Here is a 20027-nt window from a genome sequence, read left to right on the forward strand (position 1 = left end):
TAAAAATGTGAACTAAACATGAAAGCAGATAAAGAACTGAATTAAATGAAAACCAAAATAAAATAAAATAAAATGGCAAGCAAATAAAACATAGATTTATATACTGTAAATATCTAAATAGATTAATAAACAAAAGCATGTATGTGTGTGCCTATATAAGAAGAAATAAATATTTATTTGTTTGTTGCTGTTGTAGAACAAGCTGTTGAGGTAATGCTGACTGTTCCTTTCAGTGCACAAAATATGCTTGCAGTTCAGATGTAAGCAGCTGTTGGTATTTAATTTCCTTTTGTTTTCACAATAGCAAAAGATGCTTTTGTAATTTTGTATTTTGCTATTTGCTTAAAGGAGAGGAGCTTAAGAATAATTGACTGTTGAATAAATATTGAATTTAAAATGTTGATTAGCTGGGCAATATGGATGCACATTTCTCAGTAAATAATAACCAAATCAACAATAGTATCTATAATTTTGGGTGTTGTTAGTTTATGCCTTGGTCTGTTTGGTATATATCTGCTTATTCTTAGACTGACAGATGGAGCAGACTGGTTTAAAGGAGGGAGGGTTGTGGTGGGACCACTGGGGTGTCAAGTGTGCCTGTGAGGCGATTGTTTTACATGCAGCAGAATTTTGTTCAGAGCCCGAGGGAGGTCGGGACCAGCTCTGCTACTAAATATCCTAGTGTGGGTCAGCGCTGCTGGGCCGGAGAGCAACAGAGACCAAAAGTGTATTTACAATATGTGAAGGCAGGGTAGTATTGTGGTAACATAAGACCCCAGTAGAAAGGGAGAGAGGGAAAGCAGCATGGTTTGGGGTGGAGGTGAGTCGCAGAGTCACAGGTAAGTGGTGTGTGTCTGGCCGGTTCTCTTAGCCTTCGGTCCTCTATAAGGCAGAGAGAGAGAAACCAGGGGAGAGAACACAGCACAGTAGCATAGGGCCGTGTATGAAAACACTCACCCGTTTGAGCTGAGAGCAGCGTTTTTATAGGCGCTGCCAGAAGCCGGGTCAGCAGTTATGCGCCGCCAGCCGGCCCCACCCATGAGTACAGCCACACACTCCCTACGATTTCACCATGAAACAAGATAAAATACATACAGCATCTAAACCGCTTATCCTTCTGGGTTGCGGTGGGGTGCTGGAGCCTATCCCAGCTGTCATTGGGCGGAAGGCAGGATACACGCTGGACAGGTCGCCAGTCCATCGCTGGGCAGACAGATAGACATACATATACAATCACACACACACACACCTAGGGGCAATTCAGCATGTCCAATCAGCCTGACTGCATGTCTTTGGACGGTGGGAGGAAACCAACGCAGACACGGGGAGAACATGCAAACTCCACACAGAAAGGACCCCGGTCTCCCTGCCAGGAATCGAACCCAGGCCCTTCTTGCTGTGAGGCGACAGCGCTACCCACTGCGCCACCGTGCCGCCCCAAGATAAAGTAGTGAAATATGTTAAAAATATTAAGAGAAACAGCCAAATGCATATTTATTTGTTTCAGGTGAAGAAGCTAAGTGTGTGCACAGTCACTCATTTAGCTGCCGTAGAGCTGAGAGATGGAGACCGTTAATCTGTACATAGTCTAAAACAATGTAATAATTTGTCACCCTGAGTGAGATTCAATCCTCAATCAAAGTTATTTCGCTTGCAATGGAACATGAACTTGAAGCAGTGGAATATGAACTTCACTGCATTTTGTTAGCAGCTTAACTGACTGTGAAAGCACCACAAAATAGAGATAAAAAAATTTACATCTTAAACTTACTTTATATATCTGGTTTACCCAGTCTACATGTGTTTTGTGGACTTGGAGGAGGCTTCCAACCATGTTCCCAGAGATATCCTGTGGGAGGGCCTTCGGGAGTATGGGGTGCTGGGGCCACTACCGCAGGGCCATTCAAGTCTCTGTACTCCCGAAGTGGGAGCTGTGTACGTATACTCTGCATTAAGTCAAGCTTGTTCAACGTGAGTGTTGGACTCACCAGGGTTGTGCCTTGTCTACACTTCTGTTTGTGATATTCATGGACAAGGTGTTAAGGTGTAGTCGAAGTCAGGAGGACGTTATGTGTGGAGGCCGAAGGGTGGGGTCTCTGCTGTTTGTGGATGATGTTGTCCTTTTGGCTCCATTGCATGGATGCCTCCAGCGCTCACTGAAACATTTTGCTCTCAGAGTAGAGTCGCTACTCCTCCACACTGAGAGGAGCCAGTTGAGGTGCTTCAGGCGTCTGATCAGGATGCCCCCTGGATCCCTCCTGGTGGAGGTTTGCCAGGCACGGCCTACTGGGACAAGACCCCGAGGTTGTCATAGGACCCACTGGAGGGATTATATCTTCAAGTTGGCCTGAGAGCAGCTCAGTGTCCCCCAGAATGAGCTGAAGGAAGTTGCGGGGGACAGGGTCTTCAGATCCAGACCCTATCTGGATTAAGTGGTTAAAGATGAATAAATGAATAAAAATGAATGATTTACAATCTGTCTCTTAATATCTTAAAAAGGCATGTATAAATGTGTAAATGTCGACTAAAGAACTGGAACATTTTAATTAAAAGCAAACGAACATACAAACTGGTTCATTATGAAACATTAATATTGATGTATTAGTGGTGATTTTTGCAAATAACCAATTAACAAACAAATAGTTAAAGCCTGTAAAAGCCTGTTGGGTCCAGCTCTGGTGTTCTTGTATCACAGATGTGTAAAGTACCGGTTCATCCCAGCATGACATGCTTTGTTGCTTAACTCAAGCACTTAGTAACAATGCAGAGCTCAGAATACTGTGTCTGTGATGATCCATCCGTCTCCAGGGCACGCTGCTTTGGATCAGGTTCCGGTCTCAGATTTAGCTCTACCAGTCAGCCTGGTACGAGTCGGGCTCAGGCTTCAGTTTCACACCCTTGCAGACCTCTAGACCCCTGTGGACCGTTCTACCAACTTAGTTGAAACAGTAAAAACTATTTAAAAAAACAGAGCTTAGATATTTACAAGGATAATGTTTTGATCTATTTAAATCCAAGACATTAATAAGAGATAGAGATAAGCTAAATATATACAATATCATAATTTATATGGTGCTTTTTATTGGGGGGTGTTTGTCCCAAACCCTAACCCCTAAATTTACAGTTGAGAAAGTAATATTTCATTTTTTATATATATTATTGATTTCTTTAAAAGCAGAGTTGAAAAATATAGAATAATTTAGTTTATTTTTTAAATGAAGTAAAATTAAATTTTAAACACTACTGAAGCACAAGAGAGTTTTAGTATGTAGGCGGAGCCTCATTTTAGCAACGCCCCTGCATTTTAGAGCAGGACGTGAAGGTTGCATCCCTGTCCCTCATGGCCACATGGTGAGAAGTTGAATTAAATGTGTCCCAAAGTCTGAAAATCAGTGTGGAACATTAAGAATCGTCACTATCGAAACACATTTTCTGCAATTAAGTCAACTTGTCTGTGTTTTAATAAAAAAATATTAGAATTTTATGTATGTACAGCTGTTCAGAGCTGTGTTTGCTAGTCATGTACTGGCTAGAATAACCAGCAAAACCTGCATGTCTTGTGATTTTGATGCTGGTATGCTGGTCAGCAGCAAGACCATGCTGGGGTGACCAGCACCACCAAAGCCAGACCAGCTTAGACCAGAAATGCTTGTTTGTCTGAGCTGTTTTTTTAAGGGGTCACGTTTTGGAGTTCTGCTCAAAAGAGTTCAAATTGTCACGACTGAAACATTTGGGAAAGTTTCAGTGGCGTTATGATTGTTTTGTTAGTGACAAAATGTAACGCTAATTCATTTGTTTAATAAAATAAATATAATTAAAGTGTAGCGTCACTCAAAGCTAAAATCAAGGTCAGTTAGAAGTCCAGCTGCTCTTGGAACAAAACTTCTTATCTCCATTTTTGTCGTTTTTCAGTTTTTGTCAGAATTTAAAAATGTCTGTTGTCCTTTACATTGTGTGTAAATTTCAGGATGAATGGACCAAAAGAAACGGCTTGGAAAAAATTCTGGTTCCATTGACTTACATTAAAAGTGCAGTAGGTTTTTTCCTTCTCCTGTAAAGTTACCATTTTGGAGGTATGAAGTTTTGTTCTGCGATATGTTTTCAGCTCTGACTTTGAACCCGTTCAGTATAATGATCCATACAGTGTGTGTATGTGTGTGTGTGTTTCCTCTTCAGCTGTTCTTAAAGCTGCAGCCTGGTGTCCTCTGAATGAACTTGCCTGGAGAGAAAAGAGAGACAGAGAGAGAATGAGAGAGAGAGAATGAGAGGGAGATGTGGGAGGGAAGAAGATGATGGTGAAATAGCAAATAGTGAGATTACAGAGTGGTGTACACTCACACACAGAGAGGCTTGCCAGGGGAGATCAGTACCCCCCATCAGCACCATCACTATGGAGATCAGAGGCTGGTGGATTTTAATTGAAATGGCGGGATGTGTGTATGTGTGAGACAGTGTGGGGCTGACGACCCAGAATCTGGATCTGCTGCACTCTGAATGAACCCAACAGCATGTGTGATTGTGTGTATTTGTCTTTCTGAGAGAGACACACATCCTCCAGATGAATGGGTGTCTGCACAGAGGAAGCACACCATCCTATGAGAGGCCTTTCAGGCCACCTGACCTCAAACATGCACTGTTACGCTGAAGATGTGATGCAACATGATGAAATGTAGTACAGTTATACCATGAATGGACATCCAACAGTACCAGGGCTGTAAAATGACTGAAAATAACAATTAGAATTTGTCTTATTTGACCAAATTTGACCCTAAACATTTTTTTTCCATTTTGAAAGTTTTTGGTGCAGCTATATGAGTAAATAAAATAAGCTCCATCAGAATGTATGTATTATCTTCTGTAATTCAGTAGCACTGTTGTCAAACCATCTTTTTAGGACAGCAGACAATGGAAGTCATGTTAAAGCTGTATTTGAACAAGAGGGCTACATTCACAGTCATAGCAACAGCATACGAGCCACTGGGCTTCAGGCTGGAACTACGGACGGTTCAAAGGGTCAAACTAGAAAAATGCATTAACGACACTGGAAAAAAATGAGTGGCATTGATATTGGACTTCATTTACACTGAATGAATGTAATCAGAACAGTTCAAATCTGGGCTGTTTAGTGTTAAAGCTCAGTTGGTGTCAATGCAGTAATTATCTCAGGACAACAACTTTGTTATCTCAGGATCTCAAGATAATTAACTTGTCATCTCAAGATGACAACTTTATCTTGAGATCGCAAGATAATTAACCTGTTTTCTCCAGATAACAACTTTGCTATCTTGAGATCGCAAGATAACAACGATGTTATCTTCAGATAACAAGTTAATTATCTTGCGATCTCGAGATAACAAAGTTGTCATCTTGAGATGACGAGTTAATTATTTTGTGATCTCAAGATGAAAATTGTTATCTTGAGATCACAAGATAATTATCTCCTTATCTCAACATAACTGTTATCCTGAGATCACAATAATTAACTCAGAAAATCATAACAACCTCATGGCCTCTGCGGACTTTTGGAACATACAAAGGATTTTAAGACATTAGATTTTCTATTTGAGTCCACTGGGGGTCCAAACTTTCTGAAATGTGTCCGTTTGGTGACATAGGTTGTTGTCAATTTTTCCAGGGGAAGCAGAGTTGCATCCTGAGACAGTCACTGCTCAACAGGTACTGGAGAGGGGCTGGTCTGTTTAATTTGGACCCACTTTTTTTCCAGAAATGGAAGTTTTTTTTTTTTTTGTAAGAAGTGGTTTTCATTTTTACTGTATGTTATGTGTTCTCTGAGCAGGGAGCTCACATCTACATGCTTATTTGGAGTTCCTGGGTTACTTTTCAGCCATATTATTTTACAGTACATTCATGTGCTACTGACCAGCTTGTTGTCCATCGGATAGTGTTGATCAGCACCCCATTGACTCCTACACTGAGCTCCATCTTAACAGGGTGTTGGACTGGTTTAGAAATTTCACACTCAGTTTGTTCCCATCCTATAAGTCTACACTCCCACCAACATTTAGCCCAAACATTCTCATGGTTATCCGCAGATGTTCCTGCTATGAGATCTCATCTGCCTTTGTGAGAATACAGTCCAGTGTGACTAATAGACTGACTTTAATGAGAAAAATTCACCTTTTTGTCTGATTAATTTTCAGAAGTTCTTTAGATTTGTGCTCAGGCAAATGCAGAGAACATGTGAAACTTTAGTAAATTTGTGAAAATTTTAAATTTCAGATATGAATTATTCTGAATTATATATGAGAATCCATTAGAGGGTTATATAATGTAAACGGCACCTGCCTAAGGACAGAACCCTGAGGAACCCCATTAACAATGTCCAGGAATTGTGACTGTTTTCCAAGAGCTCTTTTATTAAAGTAAGACTATTATTATAGCAGGTGAGAGCCTGCTGGTCAAGGCTAATTGAGCACAGCCTTTAAATGTGCAAATCAGGGTCAACTGTGTCAGAAGCCTTTGACAAGTCTGGAACAATAGCTGCTTTATCTGAAGTGCACATACAGTATAATTTACAGAAAGAGCCGGTGCCGAAGGTATGATATGGCCCTACTTAAACCAGACGTATTACAAACATTTTCTCTTCATGAAAAGCTCTTCAGCTGCGTATAAAATATTATAAAAGATTCTTCACAAATATTATTTCACGAGACATGAATTGATGTAGCATTATTTGAGTTTTCCTCCTCTTTTAGGAAGAGGTTTAACAAATTTCCAGGCCCTCAAGATGACATCAACCTCTCTCTCTCTCTCTCTCTCTCTCTCTCTCTCTCTCTCTCTCTTTCAGGCATAGCCTCCTATCAGTGTATGGCTGATGACGTGGTGTGGAACACCCGTGGTCCAGACCTCAGTAACTGTACTTCACCCTGGGTCAGCCAGGTCGCTCAGAAGGTCAGTATGGTCATGGGTCACCACCGATTACACACAAATCAAGACATTTGCTTAAAACTATTAAACAAGTGCTGATTTTTGCTACTTGACATGTAGCTTTTAATCAAATGCAAGCATAGACATGAATTCTGACAGTAAATTCTTGTCAATATCTCTAAAAGTATTGCTTGTATCTGACAATAGAAATCTCTCTCTCTCTCTCTCTCTCTCTCTCTCTCTCTCTCTCTCTCTCTCTCTCTCTCTTTCTGTTGCAGATAAAGAGTGGGGAGAATGCAGCCCATGTTGCTGCTGTGCTTGTCAATCACACACGGGGGCGTGTCTATGCTGGTGATGTCACTTCCTCTGTGCGTCTGATGGAGCAGCTCCTGGACATCCTGGACTCACAGCTACAGGCTTTGCGGCCGGCCAGCAAAGACTCAGCCGCCCGCAACTACAACAAAGTACGACATAAAAACATATGTCTTCACAGATTTCACACAGTTAATGCAGCAGTAAATATGAGGAAAATCTTAGATGTTAAAATGTGGAGAACATGAAGAAACGTTAGAAATGTCCAGAATGATGAACAGAGAGAAGATTATAAATAGACCAAGAATAAATTCTGAAAATTAACATCCAGAATGAAGTTTCAATAAAATTAACATCCAGAATGAAGTTTCAATAAAATTAACATTCAGAATGAAGTTCTAATAAAATTAATACCCAGAATGAAAAATTGAAATATAAATATTGTGGTGTGTATTTAATGATATTTTAATCTACTCTGTATGGAATATTATTGAACATTATAATGTTTATGTGTATGATGAAATCTCTGAGTCCCCTCTGATCTTTGACCTCATGTGTTCCAGCTCCAGAAGAGAGAGAGAACCTGCAGAGCGTTCATTCAGGTACGTGTGGAGATCAACCATCAGAACATCATACCTTCAGTAGCAGAGCTGGTCTGAGTGGTGGTGTGTGTAACAGAGCTGGTCTGGGTGGTGGTGTGTGTAACAGAGCTGGTCTGAGTGGTGGTGTGTGTAGCAGAGCTGGTCTGAGTGGTGGTGTGTGTAGCAGAGCTGGTCTGAGTGGTGGTGTGTGTAACAGAGCTGGTCTGAGTGGTGGTGTGTGTAACAGAGCTGGTCTGAGTGGTGGTGTGTGTAGCAGAGCTGGTCTGGGTGGTGGTGTGTGTAACAGAGCTGGTCTGAGTGGTGGTGTGTGTAGCAGAGCTGGTCTGAGTGGTGGTGTGTGTAGCAGAGCTGGTCTGAGTGGTGGTGTGTGTAACAGAGCTGGTCTGAGTGGTGGTGTGTGTAGCAGAGCTGGTCTGAGTGGTGGTGTGTGTAGCAGAGCTGGTCTGAGTGGTGGTGTGTGTAACAGAGCTGGTCTGAGTGGTGGTGTGTGTGAGTTTCAGCAGTGATGTTGGTCAGATAAGCGTCTCTCAGTCGGAGAGGTCAGTGTGAAACTCCAGAGAACCTGCTGGACGCTGGACACTCCGTATCACTGCAGCTGCTCAGGCAGAGGAAACTCACACTAAACAGTTTTCAAGGACACACGTGTGTGTTCATCTCTGTTTTAGTCAAATCATCACACAGAGTGTGTGTGTGTGTGTGTGTGTGTGTGTCTGTGTCTGTGTGTGTGTGTGTGTGTGTGTGTGTGTGTGTATGTGTCTGTGTGTGTGTGTGTGTCTTTTAGATAATGCAGATGCAAAAGGTCCAGGCTGCTAAGACCTCTCTCTCTCTCTCTCTCTCTCCCTCTCTCTCTCTCCCTCTTTCTGTCCTCTCTTTTTCTCTTTCCCTCTTTATCTTCTTTTTCTCTTTTTCTATACCTCCTTTTTTCTCTCTCTCTTTGTTCTCTCTCTTTTTCTCTTTCTCTGTTTTCTCTTTCTTTGTTCTCTCTTTGTCTCTCTATATATTTCTATTCTCTTTTTTTCTGTCCTTTCTGTTATCTCTTTTTCTCTCTCCTTCTTTCTTTTCTCTCTTTTTCTCTCTCCCTCTTTCTGTTCTCTCTCTTTTACTCTCTTCCTCCTTCTGTTTTTGCTCTTTTTTATCTTTCCCCCTTTATTTATATACATACTGTTTCTCTATTCTGTCTCTCTCTCTCTCTCTCTCTCTCTCTCTCTCTCTCGCTCTCTCTCTTCTATTATGGTTGATATGAAGCATCAAAATCATTTTAGGTCATTTTCCAATATTAGGATTATTGAAAGTGCCAAACTGATGACAGTGAGGTTTATGTATAAAGAATCATGCACTGTGGTTTTATGTCTGTTTCCTGTGTGTGTGTTCAGCAGTGTTTGCTCATGTTCTATTAGTTTCATTGACTGGATTAAAGCCTGAAAGATCAGATCTGCCTCCTCATTTAAGGACTATTCCAGCGTTTATCAGCCCCGTCTGTATCATACGGTCATACAGACGTCAGTGGGCAGCTACTGACGCTGAGGGTGAGAAATCTTCCTCTTTGAAGTGAGTGAATGATTCCCGTCCTCGTCCCAGGCTTTGGTCCAGACGGTGGATAACCTGCTGCGCTGGGAGGCTCTGGACTCGTGGCAGGACATGAACGTAACGGAGCAGTCCCACACTGCCACCATGGTGCTGGATGTCATGGAGAAGGCGTCCTTCCTGCTGGCCAACAACCTGTACGAGGGGCGCTTCAGTGACCGAGCGCCGAACGTGGGTAAGACACACTTCTGCAGTCAAGGCGTGACGCACAGGGGTCCTGGAGGGTCTGGAACCCCCTAATTAACCTCTTGGATCCCATGAATGTCTCAAAATCTAAACTCTGGGGGGCCCTGAAAACTTATTATGACGTTATGCTGACCATTACGGAAAAACAGACGCTCAAATCCAGATTCAGTGAAGCTCATTGTTTATCTGCTTCACCAACAATCAGCTTCTGTCGTTGGTGTTCTTCACTAACTAGAGCTGCAGCACTACTCTGCCTCAGGGTGGCGCTGTAGCAGACTGGTTCACCCAGTTTGTCCTTCATAGCCTAGAAACTGTTATGTTTGAAGACACCAGGTCTGCGTTCAGCCCCGACAAAACGTAGCACATTTTTAAAGAGAGATGATGGTGCGCTGAACTTCTGTTTGTGAGTTCAGACCATGCCTTCAACATGGTGGTGGTAGTATGAGGGAAGACTGATTGAGGAGAACTGTGAGAACTTGGGCTGGAGATCTGGGCAGCTTCTGCCTGTAGCTAGAAGGCCAGACCCCCCTCATAGCTGTAGTAGGGCGGATGTAGGACTGAGGAACAGGGAGGAGATGGGATGGTGGTGGGGATGAGAACCCTTCGTCACGGGAACGGAAGGTGAGGTTGTGAATTTATAGGGCGTTAGATTGGAAGAAGAGGGGTTTCAGGCATGTCAAACTTCAGCTATAACATAACTACATATCATGAGTTCAGATCATGCCTTCAACATGGTGGTGGTAGTATGAGGGAAGACTGATTGAGGAGAACTCTGGGCAGTTTCTGCCTGTAGCTAGAACACTGAAGCCCCCTTGTAGCTGTAGTAGGACTGATGCAGGACTTGTATGACATTGTTTTTTCTGTGATGTTATACTGTTGAGGACACAGGCTCTTATCCTCACTGTGTGTGTGTGTGTGTGTGTGTGTGTGTGTGTGTGTGTGTGTCAGATCTGGAGGTGTACGTGCTGAACACAGAGATGGGGATCAGAGATTTACACTTCCCTCACTCCTACGACAGCGACAGCACCATCCACCTCTCGCCCGCCACCATCAAACAGTACAGCCGCAACGGTCAGTCCCTCTCTCTCTCTCTGTCTCTCTCTTCCTCTGTCTCTCCCTCTCTCTCTCTCTCTGTCTCTCTATGTCTCTGTCTCTGTCTCTCCCTCTCCCTCTCTCTGTCTCTCTCTCTAAGTCTCTCTCTTTTCCTCTGACTTTCTATTCTCTCTCCATCTCCCTCTTTCTCTCCATCTCTCTTTCTCTCCCTCGCTCTCTCCATCTCTCTCTCCAACTTTCTATTCTCTCTCCATATCTCTTTCCCTCTCCATCTCTCTCCAACTTTCTATTCTCCCTCCATATCTCTTTCCCTCTCCATCTCTCTCTCCAACTTTCTATTCTCCCTCCATATCTCTTTCCCCCTCTCTCTCTCTCTCCATCTCTTTCTCTCTCTGACTATCTATTTTCTCTCCATCTCTCTTCTCTCTCTCTCGCTCTCTCCATCTCTCTCTCTGACTTTCTATTCTCTTTCCATCTCTCTCGCCCCGTTTTCTCTCTCTTTCTTTTCTCTCTCACTCGCTTTCTCTCTTTTGTTTTTTTGCTCTCTCTCTCTGTTTCTGTTCTTTCTCTCTATTCCCTTCAGTCTCTCTCCTTTGGTTCTCTCTGTGTTCTTTCTCTCTCTCTCTCCCTCTCTGTTCTCTTTCTGTTCTCCATTTCTCTCTCCCTCTTTTTCTCTGTTCTCTCTCTCTCTGTTTTGTCTTTTTCTCTATCTTTCTGTCTCTCTCCTCTCTTGGTTTTCTCCCTCTCTCTCTTTCTCTCTCTCTCTCTCTCTCTCTCTCTCTCTCTTTCCACAGTACAGGTAGGTAGGTTGGAAGGTTCCCGTTGTCACGGTAACAGTTCCCACAGTTACAGTTGCCATGGTCACCGTCGTGGAGGTTGCCGTGGCGACGGCGCTGAGCGCGTGTGCCTTTGTGTGGATCCTGGTCGGCGGCGTCGAGTATCAGGTCGAGCCGAGGCAGTTAGCGTTAGCATCGGCTAATGAATGACATAAATCTGCAGGTGCCAGTTTTTAAATAAAACGGGGGGCTCGAAACAGTCCAAATACACCTAACACGACGTCCACGCCCAGTGAGAACGCCGAGATGTCACAATATCACGATAATCACATTCACATCCATCATATAAGACAAAGCTAAAATTACAGAGTCGTGTTTCGAACTTCAGCAGTTCAGGTTAACATTCAGCTTCACACTTTCAGAGCTTCAGAGTTTCGTTCTGCTTTCATCCCAGAATTCCAGTGAAGCGTCGTATAAAAATATTCTGTGGCGCTGAGGATGAAGATGAGGTTACCGTTATGTGCAAAAGTTTGTGCACCCCTGGTCAAACTCCACGTTGTTGTTGAGTGTAAATAAGTGAACACATCTTCTACACAGACACACAACTGCACATTTTAATACACTATTACTGTTCATTTACTGAATTTAGCGTAAAAATAAGACGTAAAATATGACCTGCGCAAAAGTTATGGAACTTCTCATGCCTTATGTTTTATTTATTTTTTTCCCAAAATGTTAATCTCAGCAGACTCAATAGAAAAGGTGCACTAAAAGTTAAGCTTGTTCAACTTATTTTCTCGTAGAAAATGAACAAAGCATATTGATTGACTGGGGGCGCTCAAACTTTTGCATATGACTGTATAGCATTATGCTGCCTCTGTTTGTTTGTTTTTTTCAATTATTTTGCATAATTTATATAATAAAAATAAGAGTAAATCTTAAATTTTCAAAAAAACTTTTCACTGTGTGTTTAAACACAGCTGGGAGAAAATTGGGAGAAATAAATAAATAAAATAAAAATAATAAAGATAAAGCGCGCACTACGCTGCTCAGTGCTTAATTCCCATGGTAGTCGCCACATCGCTTCGCTCCTTATTTGCATAAAGTTAAACTCAGATTTGTTGTGTCGCTGACTCCGCCCACTCCGCATTGCCAGCATCCGTGCCGCCTCCTGTCCCTGGAAATCACCAGCTCTTATTGAAAATGAATGACCTCCGGCCGCTTTGTCGTGTCAGGTCGCTGCCGGTGTGAATGCAGGGTTACAGCCTCGTCTTCAGGACGTTAATATCTCCGTATATAATACTAATCCAGCTCCAATAGGGCTAAAGGCCCTTTAGGGATAACAGGTCTTCAACTATGGTGGGAGAAAACAGGTCGGACTGAGTTGTCATTTGTCTCTGCAGGTCAGGTTAAGGTGGTCTTCGCTCTCTATAAGAATCTTGGCTCCTTCCTGTCTACCCAAAATGCCACGGTGAAGACGGAGGCAGAGCTAAAGCCGGGGGGGCGGAACCTGGCGGTCAATTCACATGTAATCTCTGCTTCCATGAATAAGGAGTCCAGTCGTGTGTTTCTGACCGAACCGGTCATCTTTACTCTACGACACTTACAGGTACAAACACACAGTCTGTCTGTCTGTCTATCTGTTTGTCTGTATGTCTATCGGTTTGTCTGTCTGTCTGCCTGCCTGTCTGTCTATCTGTCTGTCTATCTGTTTGTCTATCTGTTTGTCTGTCTGTCTGTCTGCCTGTCTGTCTGTCTCTCTGTCTGTCGGTCTGCCTGTCTGTCTATCTGTTTGTCTCTCTGTCTATCTGTCTGTCTAACTGACACATATAAACACAGTCATTTACACTAAAATAACTCTGTATAGTCTTTTGACGGTCAGTGTGTGTGTTAATACATTTATACGTGTGTCTGTGTGTTTTTCCTGCAGTTGGAGAATCACTTCAGTCCAAACTGTTCGTTCTGGAACTACTCTGAGCGCTCAATGACCGGACAGTGGTCCTCTCAGGGCTGCAGGCTGATAGACACCAACAACACACACACCACCTGCTCCTGCTCACACCTCACCAACTTCGCCCTGCTGATGAACCACCAGCAGCCTGCAGTGAGCCTGCACACACACACACACACACACACACACACACAATAGAGTTCAAACAAACTTAACTTCACTGTAAACTCTGAATATTACTGTACTGTCTGTATAGTTACTAAAGAGAACTGTACGAATGACTTAACACACGTACTGTACTGTAAAGTTAACTTTTACACACTTTGTGTACTGTAAGGATGACTTTTACACACTTTTGTTTACTGTAAAGTTAACATTTACACACGTTTTGTACTGTAAGGCTGATTTTTACACGTTTTGTAAAATAAGAATGACTTTTACTCAGTTTTGTACTGTAAAGATGGGTTTTACACTTTTTGTAACGTAAGGATGAATTTTGCACACTTAAGGATGAGTTTTGCACACTTTTTGTACTGTGAAGTTAACTTTTACACACTTTTTGTACTGTGAAGTTAACTTTTACACACTTTTTGTACTGTAAAGTTAACTTTTACACACTTTTTGTACTGTAAAGTTAACTTTTACACACTTTTTGTATTATAAAGTTAACTTTTACACATTTTTACTGTAAGCATGACTTTTACACACGCTTTGTAAAATAAGAATGACTTTTACTCAGTTTTTGTGCTGTAAAGTTAACATTTACACACTTTATACTGTAGAGATCACTTTTACACACTTTTTGGACAGGGGTACAGGACTGTAACAAGTTTGTGAACACTGCTGTAAGGATAATTTTGCGAACTTGTTTTACTGTAAGAATAACGTTTCTTTTACTGATAGGACAACTTTAGCACAGAACTTGCCTATGACTGTATGGTATGTTTTTCCTTATAAAATGGTCAGTGAGTATGAGCATGTCATGGGATGTTTCTATTATATTGTACACCCCCGTCTCCTTTTTTCCTGCTAACGTATTTGTTTCTCTTTCTTTTTCTCCTCTCTCTCTCTCTCGCTCTCTCTCTCTCTCTCTCTCTCACCCTAAGTATCCGGGCGGAGTTCAGGGATTAATCCTCTTTGTAATCACCTGGGTGGGTATGGTCATTTCTCTGGTTTGTTTGGCGCTGTGTATTTCCACGTTCTGCTGTCTGAGGAGTCTCCAGAGTGACCGCACCACCATCCACAAGAACCTGTGCCTCAGTCTCTTCATCTCCCAGCTCCTCTTCCTCATCGGCATGGAGAGCAAAGACTACACTGTGAGTACAGTCACACACATGCAATCTCTCAGACTGAGTCACACCTTCGAACCATCCACTGAAAGCTACTGAATTAAAGTGGCTTCTGTGGCATCACTCTAAAGAACATTTTTGGCACATGCATGTGATTGCAACCCCGCAAAATGCAAATAAAAACTGAATGCAATGATGTACAAATCATTTAAAGTCAATATTTAATCAAAAATAGTACAAAGACATATCAAAAGCTGAAATTTATTGTTTTTTGAAAAAATTATATGACCATTTTGAATTTGATGCAACAGGAAAAGTTAGGACGGGGGCACCAAATGACTGGTAAAGTTGTGTAATGCTAAACATCTGGTGGAAGTTCTCACAACTAATTAGGTTAATTGGCAACAGGTCAGTAACATGATTGAGTATAAAAAGAGTACCTCAGAGTGGCTGAGGTTCACCACTCTGTGAGAGACCGTATGGACAAATAGTGCAACAATTCGGCACTGCGTCCACAAATACAAGTCCAGAAGTTAAAACTCTAAAACCATATATAAAAAGGATGCAGAAACGCTGCCACCTTCTCTGGGCCCGAGCTCATTTAAAATGGACTGAGGTGACGTGGAAAAGTATCTTGTTGTCCAACAAATCAAAATTTTAAAATCTTCTCAGAAATCATGGACACTGCATCCTCCAGGCTAGAGAACACCCAGTTTGTTATCAGCACACAGTTCAAAAACCAGGATCCGTGATGGAAGGGGGGGACTTTAGTGCACATGGCATGGCAGACTGGCACATCTGTGAAGGCACCATTAATGCTGAATGATATATTCAAGTTTTGGAGCAACATATGCTGCCATCCAGACGACGTCTTTTTCAGGGAAGGCCTTGATTGTTTCAGCAACACAATGTAAAACCACCTTCTGCATGTATTACAACAGCATGGCTCTGTATTAAAAGAGTCTGGGTGCTAAACTGGCCTGCCTGCAGTCCAGACCTGTCACCACTGATAACATTTGGTGCATTATGAAACGAAAAATATGACAAATGAGCCCCCAAACCGATGAGCAGCTGAAATCCTGTATCAAACAAGAACGGGAAAACATTTCACTTTCAGATCTACAGCAGTGTCTCCTCAGTTCCCAAACACTTACAGAGTGCTGTTAAAGAAGAGGTGATGAAACACAGTGGTAAACAGGCCCCTGTCCCAACTTTTTTGGAACATGTTGTTGGCATCAAATTGAAAATGGGCATATATTTTTCAAAAAACAATAAAATGTCTCAATTTGCCACATTTGATATGTTGTCTTTGCACTATTTTCAATTAAATATAGGGTTTAAATGATTTGCACATCATTACATGCTATTTTTATGTACATTTTCCACAGTGTCCCAACTTGTCTGGAAACAGAGCTGTAATATGATTACAGAGGAATATGACTCATTAAAGAAAACTGGTCAAAGTGCTGTTATTGCTAATGATTTTAACAGTAGGAATGTTCTATAAAGGTATCAGTGAGTTTATACAGTTTGAAGGGTTTGCCTATCAGGTTTAAAGTGTGTACGGTGTGTGTATGTGTGTGTAGGTGGTGTGTCCGGTTCTGGCCGGTTTCCTCCATTTCTTCCTGCTGTCCGCGTTCTGCTGGCTGTGTGTAGAAGCTGTGCAGCTGTACGTTCTGCTGGTGGAAGTGTTTGAGAGCGAGACGTCCCGCAGGAAGTATTATTACCTCTCTGCTTATGGCTTCCCCCTGCTGGTGGTGGCCATCTCCGCCGCCATCGACTACAGGAGCTACGGCGGCAGCCCCAGAGCGTGAGTCCATCCGTGTGCCTGTGTGAACATTAACTGTTAGAAAGTCTAGAGCTGCTACAGTCATTTCGCTGCACTGTTTAGCAGAATATTAGTCAGAATGTTACATAATTGATTACATAATGACTAGTGCTGTCAAAGTTACGCAGCAAGTTACTGATGACACTAATTTTATTCAAAAGCCATTATAAATATGCTTATAACTCCTTTTCATATGGCAACAATGCCTTGTATGGTAATATGTATAAACTGTAATAATGCTTCATAAGTCTTTAATACCTAACACTAGTGTCACTGTTCGTTATAATGCCTTTTAAATGGATAATGACCTGTGCACATATCTTAAATATTAACACTCATAGAAACTGTGGTAACACGTTCTATGAATGTCGCGTTTGTAAGCATCTATAAACACATTTATAACATGTTATAATGTATTCATAAGGCATTATAAATATGGTTATAAATATTTATAAAAAAGAATTACACTGAATTACACTTTATAGCCACGTTTATTAAACATTATGAATTGTTAATATAATGCATTATAAATAGTGTTAATAACATGTTATAATGTCAGTGCCAAAGAAGTCAGTCCCAGCTTGGAGAGCGTAAAGTAAAGACAAATACCAAGCTAACGGTGGTGTACATTACCTTTCCCACATTGGGTAAAACACTGATGCAGCTCTAGTTTAAACTCTGACATTTGAAGCCTGTAATGTGCTTTACTGTGAATGTTTTAGTGTTTCAGTAAATCCTTCAGTAAATACTTCAACTTGAAGCCTCACTCTGAACACTGGAGGAGGCTTTAGTACAGTACGCTTCACTTTACTTAGAGCGGACAAATACGACTTATGAGCTCTTATAATTTGTTATGATCAGTACTTATAATGCATTATGTTAATTCATAATGCATAATAAGCATGGCTATAACGTGTAATGCATTTTTATAAATATTTATAGCTATGTTTATAATGTCTTATGAATGCATTATAACATGTTATGAATGTGTTTATAGATGCTTACAAAGGTGACATTCATAGAAACTTTTATATAGGGGTTATAAGCACAGCTATAGCTATTTATGAATATAGGCTTTTAGAAAGTGTTACCTTATTTTGTATCGTATAATGGCTGTGAGTTAACATGCATGTTTTGTTGTGTAGTTGCTGGCTCAGTGTGGATAACTACTTCATATGGATGTTTATTGGTCCTGTCTCCCTCGTTATCTTGGTAAGCTACAAATAATCAATATTATACAACTTCTATTCTTTCATTTAAAAAGTGCTTTTTTACTCATTCATTTATTTATTTATTTAAATGAAATGTGTAAACTTGTGTTTAAACTTTGTCTCCTGACCCCTAGCTGAACCTAGCTGTTCTGGTCATCACCGTGCACAGGATGATCCGCCACTCCACCGTGCTTAAGCCCGACTCGAGTCGCTTCGACAACATCAAGTACGGGGGTCTAGGGTCATAGCTAATGGGTGGGGTGGGGTTTGGAAGGATATAATGACAGTTTATGTTACTTTTAATGGGTCATAAATTGGTTCAATAAAAATGTGTGTTATAATTTCTTATTTTCCTGTCTTTTCAGAGCTTTTTCATGTCTTTTTTTCCTTTCTCCTCTCTGTCTCTCTCTGTAGGTGTTGGACAGTTAGTTCAGTCACTCTGCTGTTGTTGGTCACTTTAACGTGGATTTTCGGCCTGCTCTTCATTAATGAGTACAGTGTGGTGATGGCCTATCTCTTCACTTCCTTCAACGCCCTGCACGGCCTTTTCATCTTCATCTTCCACTGCGCCCTGCAGAAGAAGGTACGCTGACACTTTCCACTCAGACCTGGTTCAGCAACCTTCTCATATCTGATAATATCTCGAGACTTCAACTGCTACATTGCTTAGCCCCTATTGTTACCTTATATACAGTACTGTGCAGCAGTCAGAGAACATTTATTTATTTAATTCACAGTCAAAACAGCCATAACGTACAAGTTATTCATTTATCAGGAGATATTTGTGAAGAGATTAGATATAAGATAATCCACTTGAGTGAGGAAGGAGAACCTCAAAGTGAAAAAAGTGAGTTTCCAAAACTTTCCAAACTGAGAAAATGAGGCTCCTAACAACCACCTGGAAGAGGTGGTCGACCCCAAAACTGCCCTTAAAGCTTTCATCTCTGAGAGAGAGGAGAAAATCAAGCTGCTTCAGATCTGAAAACATCCACAGGTGTTTCTGTCCATCCTTCCACTGTGAGAAGACGACTCAGCGCTGTGGGTCTGAAAGGATGTGTAGCTGATCAAGAAGAACCTCACTGAGAAAAGGAGACGGACACACCAAACAAAGAAGCTGAACGATGGACTGACCACCCCAGAGTCCAGACCTCAACACCACTGAATGTGTTTGATTACTTCAGAAAACGATCAACCAGCTTCTAAGACTGAACTTTGGAGGTGTGTCTGCAGATTCTTTGAGGAACTGAAAGTGAGTCTCCTGAAGAGAATGGAAGCTGGAATGAAGGGAAAGAGTGACTCACTGAACACTCAAACAGCTGATATGTAATATATTTAGTTTTTTGGCTGTTTTGACTGGATATTAAATAAATGAAGGGTCTCTGACTTTTGCACAGGATTATATTTTACAGCTGTGTAATAAACTGTAACATTATGTCATTATAATATGTAAACAGTTATTCGATTAACCAACCTGCCTTAGTGGGGTTAACTTTGATTGAATGAACTGTACTTGTTAGAGATGGCACGATATCACTTTTTCTTTACTGATATCAATATCAATATTTAAACACTGAGTATCAGCCGATATCGATCTCATATTTCTTCTTTAAAAAGGTTTACAGTCAGAGTATTTAGGTGAAGTTCTTCACTTAAATTGATCATCTAAAATTAGGCTATCATGCTCAAGTTTTCACTCATTTTTCCCTCTACCTATAGCCCCAATGCCGATATGCAATTTCTAATGTATATTATTATGAATACATATTTTCCAATAATCTGTAAATCCTGTAACTACGACAGAAGTCGTCAATAGTACAATACTCTTTGATTATTGGTTACTGATCACTGTTAACGATGCGTGTTCAGGTTCAGAAGGAATACGGTAAATGCTTCCGTCAGTCATCCTGCTGCGGCCACGCCTCCTCTTCTGGTTCCCACGGTTCCCTCAAGAGCTCCGCCCACCGTGGCAACAATCGCTACTACAGCGGGGGCCAATCCAGACACGCTCCCGCACACAGACAGGTAACACACACACACACATAACACACTACACACAAACATGTACAGTATACACACTCGTGTGCAAAAGTTTGGGCGCCCCTGGTCAAACACATCCTCTACAGTGAACACACATTTTACTGCACAGTTACTGTTTATGTGCTGAACTTAACACATGAAGTAAAACATATATTGTGGCCCATGCAAAAGTTATGGCACCTTTTATATAAACAATAAACAATATGTTTGTAAAATGTTGTAGCAAATATAAATTGTGCACTAAAGTTCACAGAAAAATGCCACATTTGAGCTGAAATATTTAAGGTTGACTAATGGAGAAGACAATTTG

At 41.4% G+C, this 20027-nt stretch overlaps 1 protein-coding gene across 1 annotated transcript in view; it reads left to right on the forward strand.

Moving 5' to 3' along the window:
• Positions 1–20027, forward strand: part of LOC118798141 (adhesion G protein-coupled receptor L1-like) — a 99099-nt gene that overhangs the window by 64892 nt on the left and 14180 nt on the right. Inside the window, exons 10-22 of the mRNA XM_036557493.1 lie at positions 6809–6912; positions 7167–7352; positions 7764–7802; positions 9381–9561; positions 10521–10643; positions 12805–13010; positions 13332–13505; positions 14459–14668; positions 16228–16451; positions 17615–17681; positions 17815–17906; positions 18095–18263; positions 19547–19702. Coding sequence (XP_036413386.1) covers positions 6809–6912; positions 7167–7352; positions 7764–7802; positions 9381–9561; positions 10521–10643; positions 12805–13010; positions 13332–13505; positions 14459–14668; positions 16228–16451; positions 17615–17681; positions 17815–17906; positions 18095–18263; positions 19547–19702 — 1931 coding nt within the window. The remainder of the gene's footprint in view (positions 1–6808; positions 6913–7166; positions 7353–7763; positions 7803–9380; positions 9562–10520; positions 10644–12804; positions 13011–13331; positions 13506–14458; positions 14669–16227; positions 16452–17614; positions 17682–17814; positions 17907–18094; positions 18264–19546; positions 19703–20027) is intronic.

This window comes from Colossoma macropomum, unplaced genomic scaffold, assembly GCF_904425465.1.
Source record: "Colossoma macropomum unplaced genomic scaffold, Colossoma_macropomum, whole genome shotgun sequence".
In the NCBI taxonomy this organism is placed as follows: Eukaryota; Metazoa; Chordata; class Actinopteri; order Characiformes; family Serrasalmidae; genus Colossoma; species Colossoma macropomum.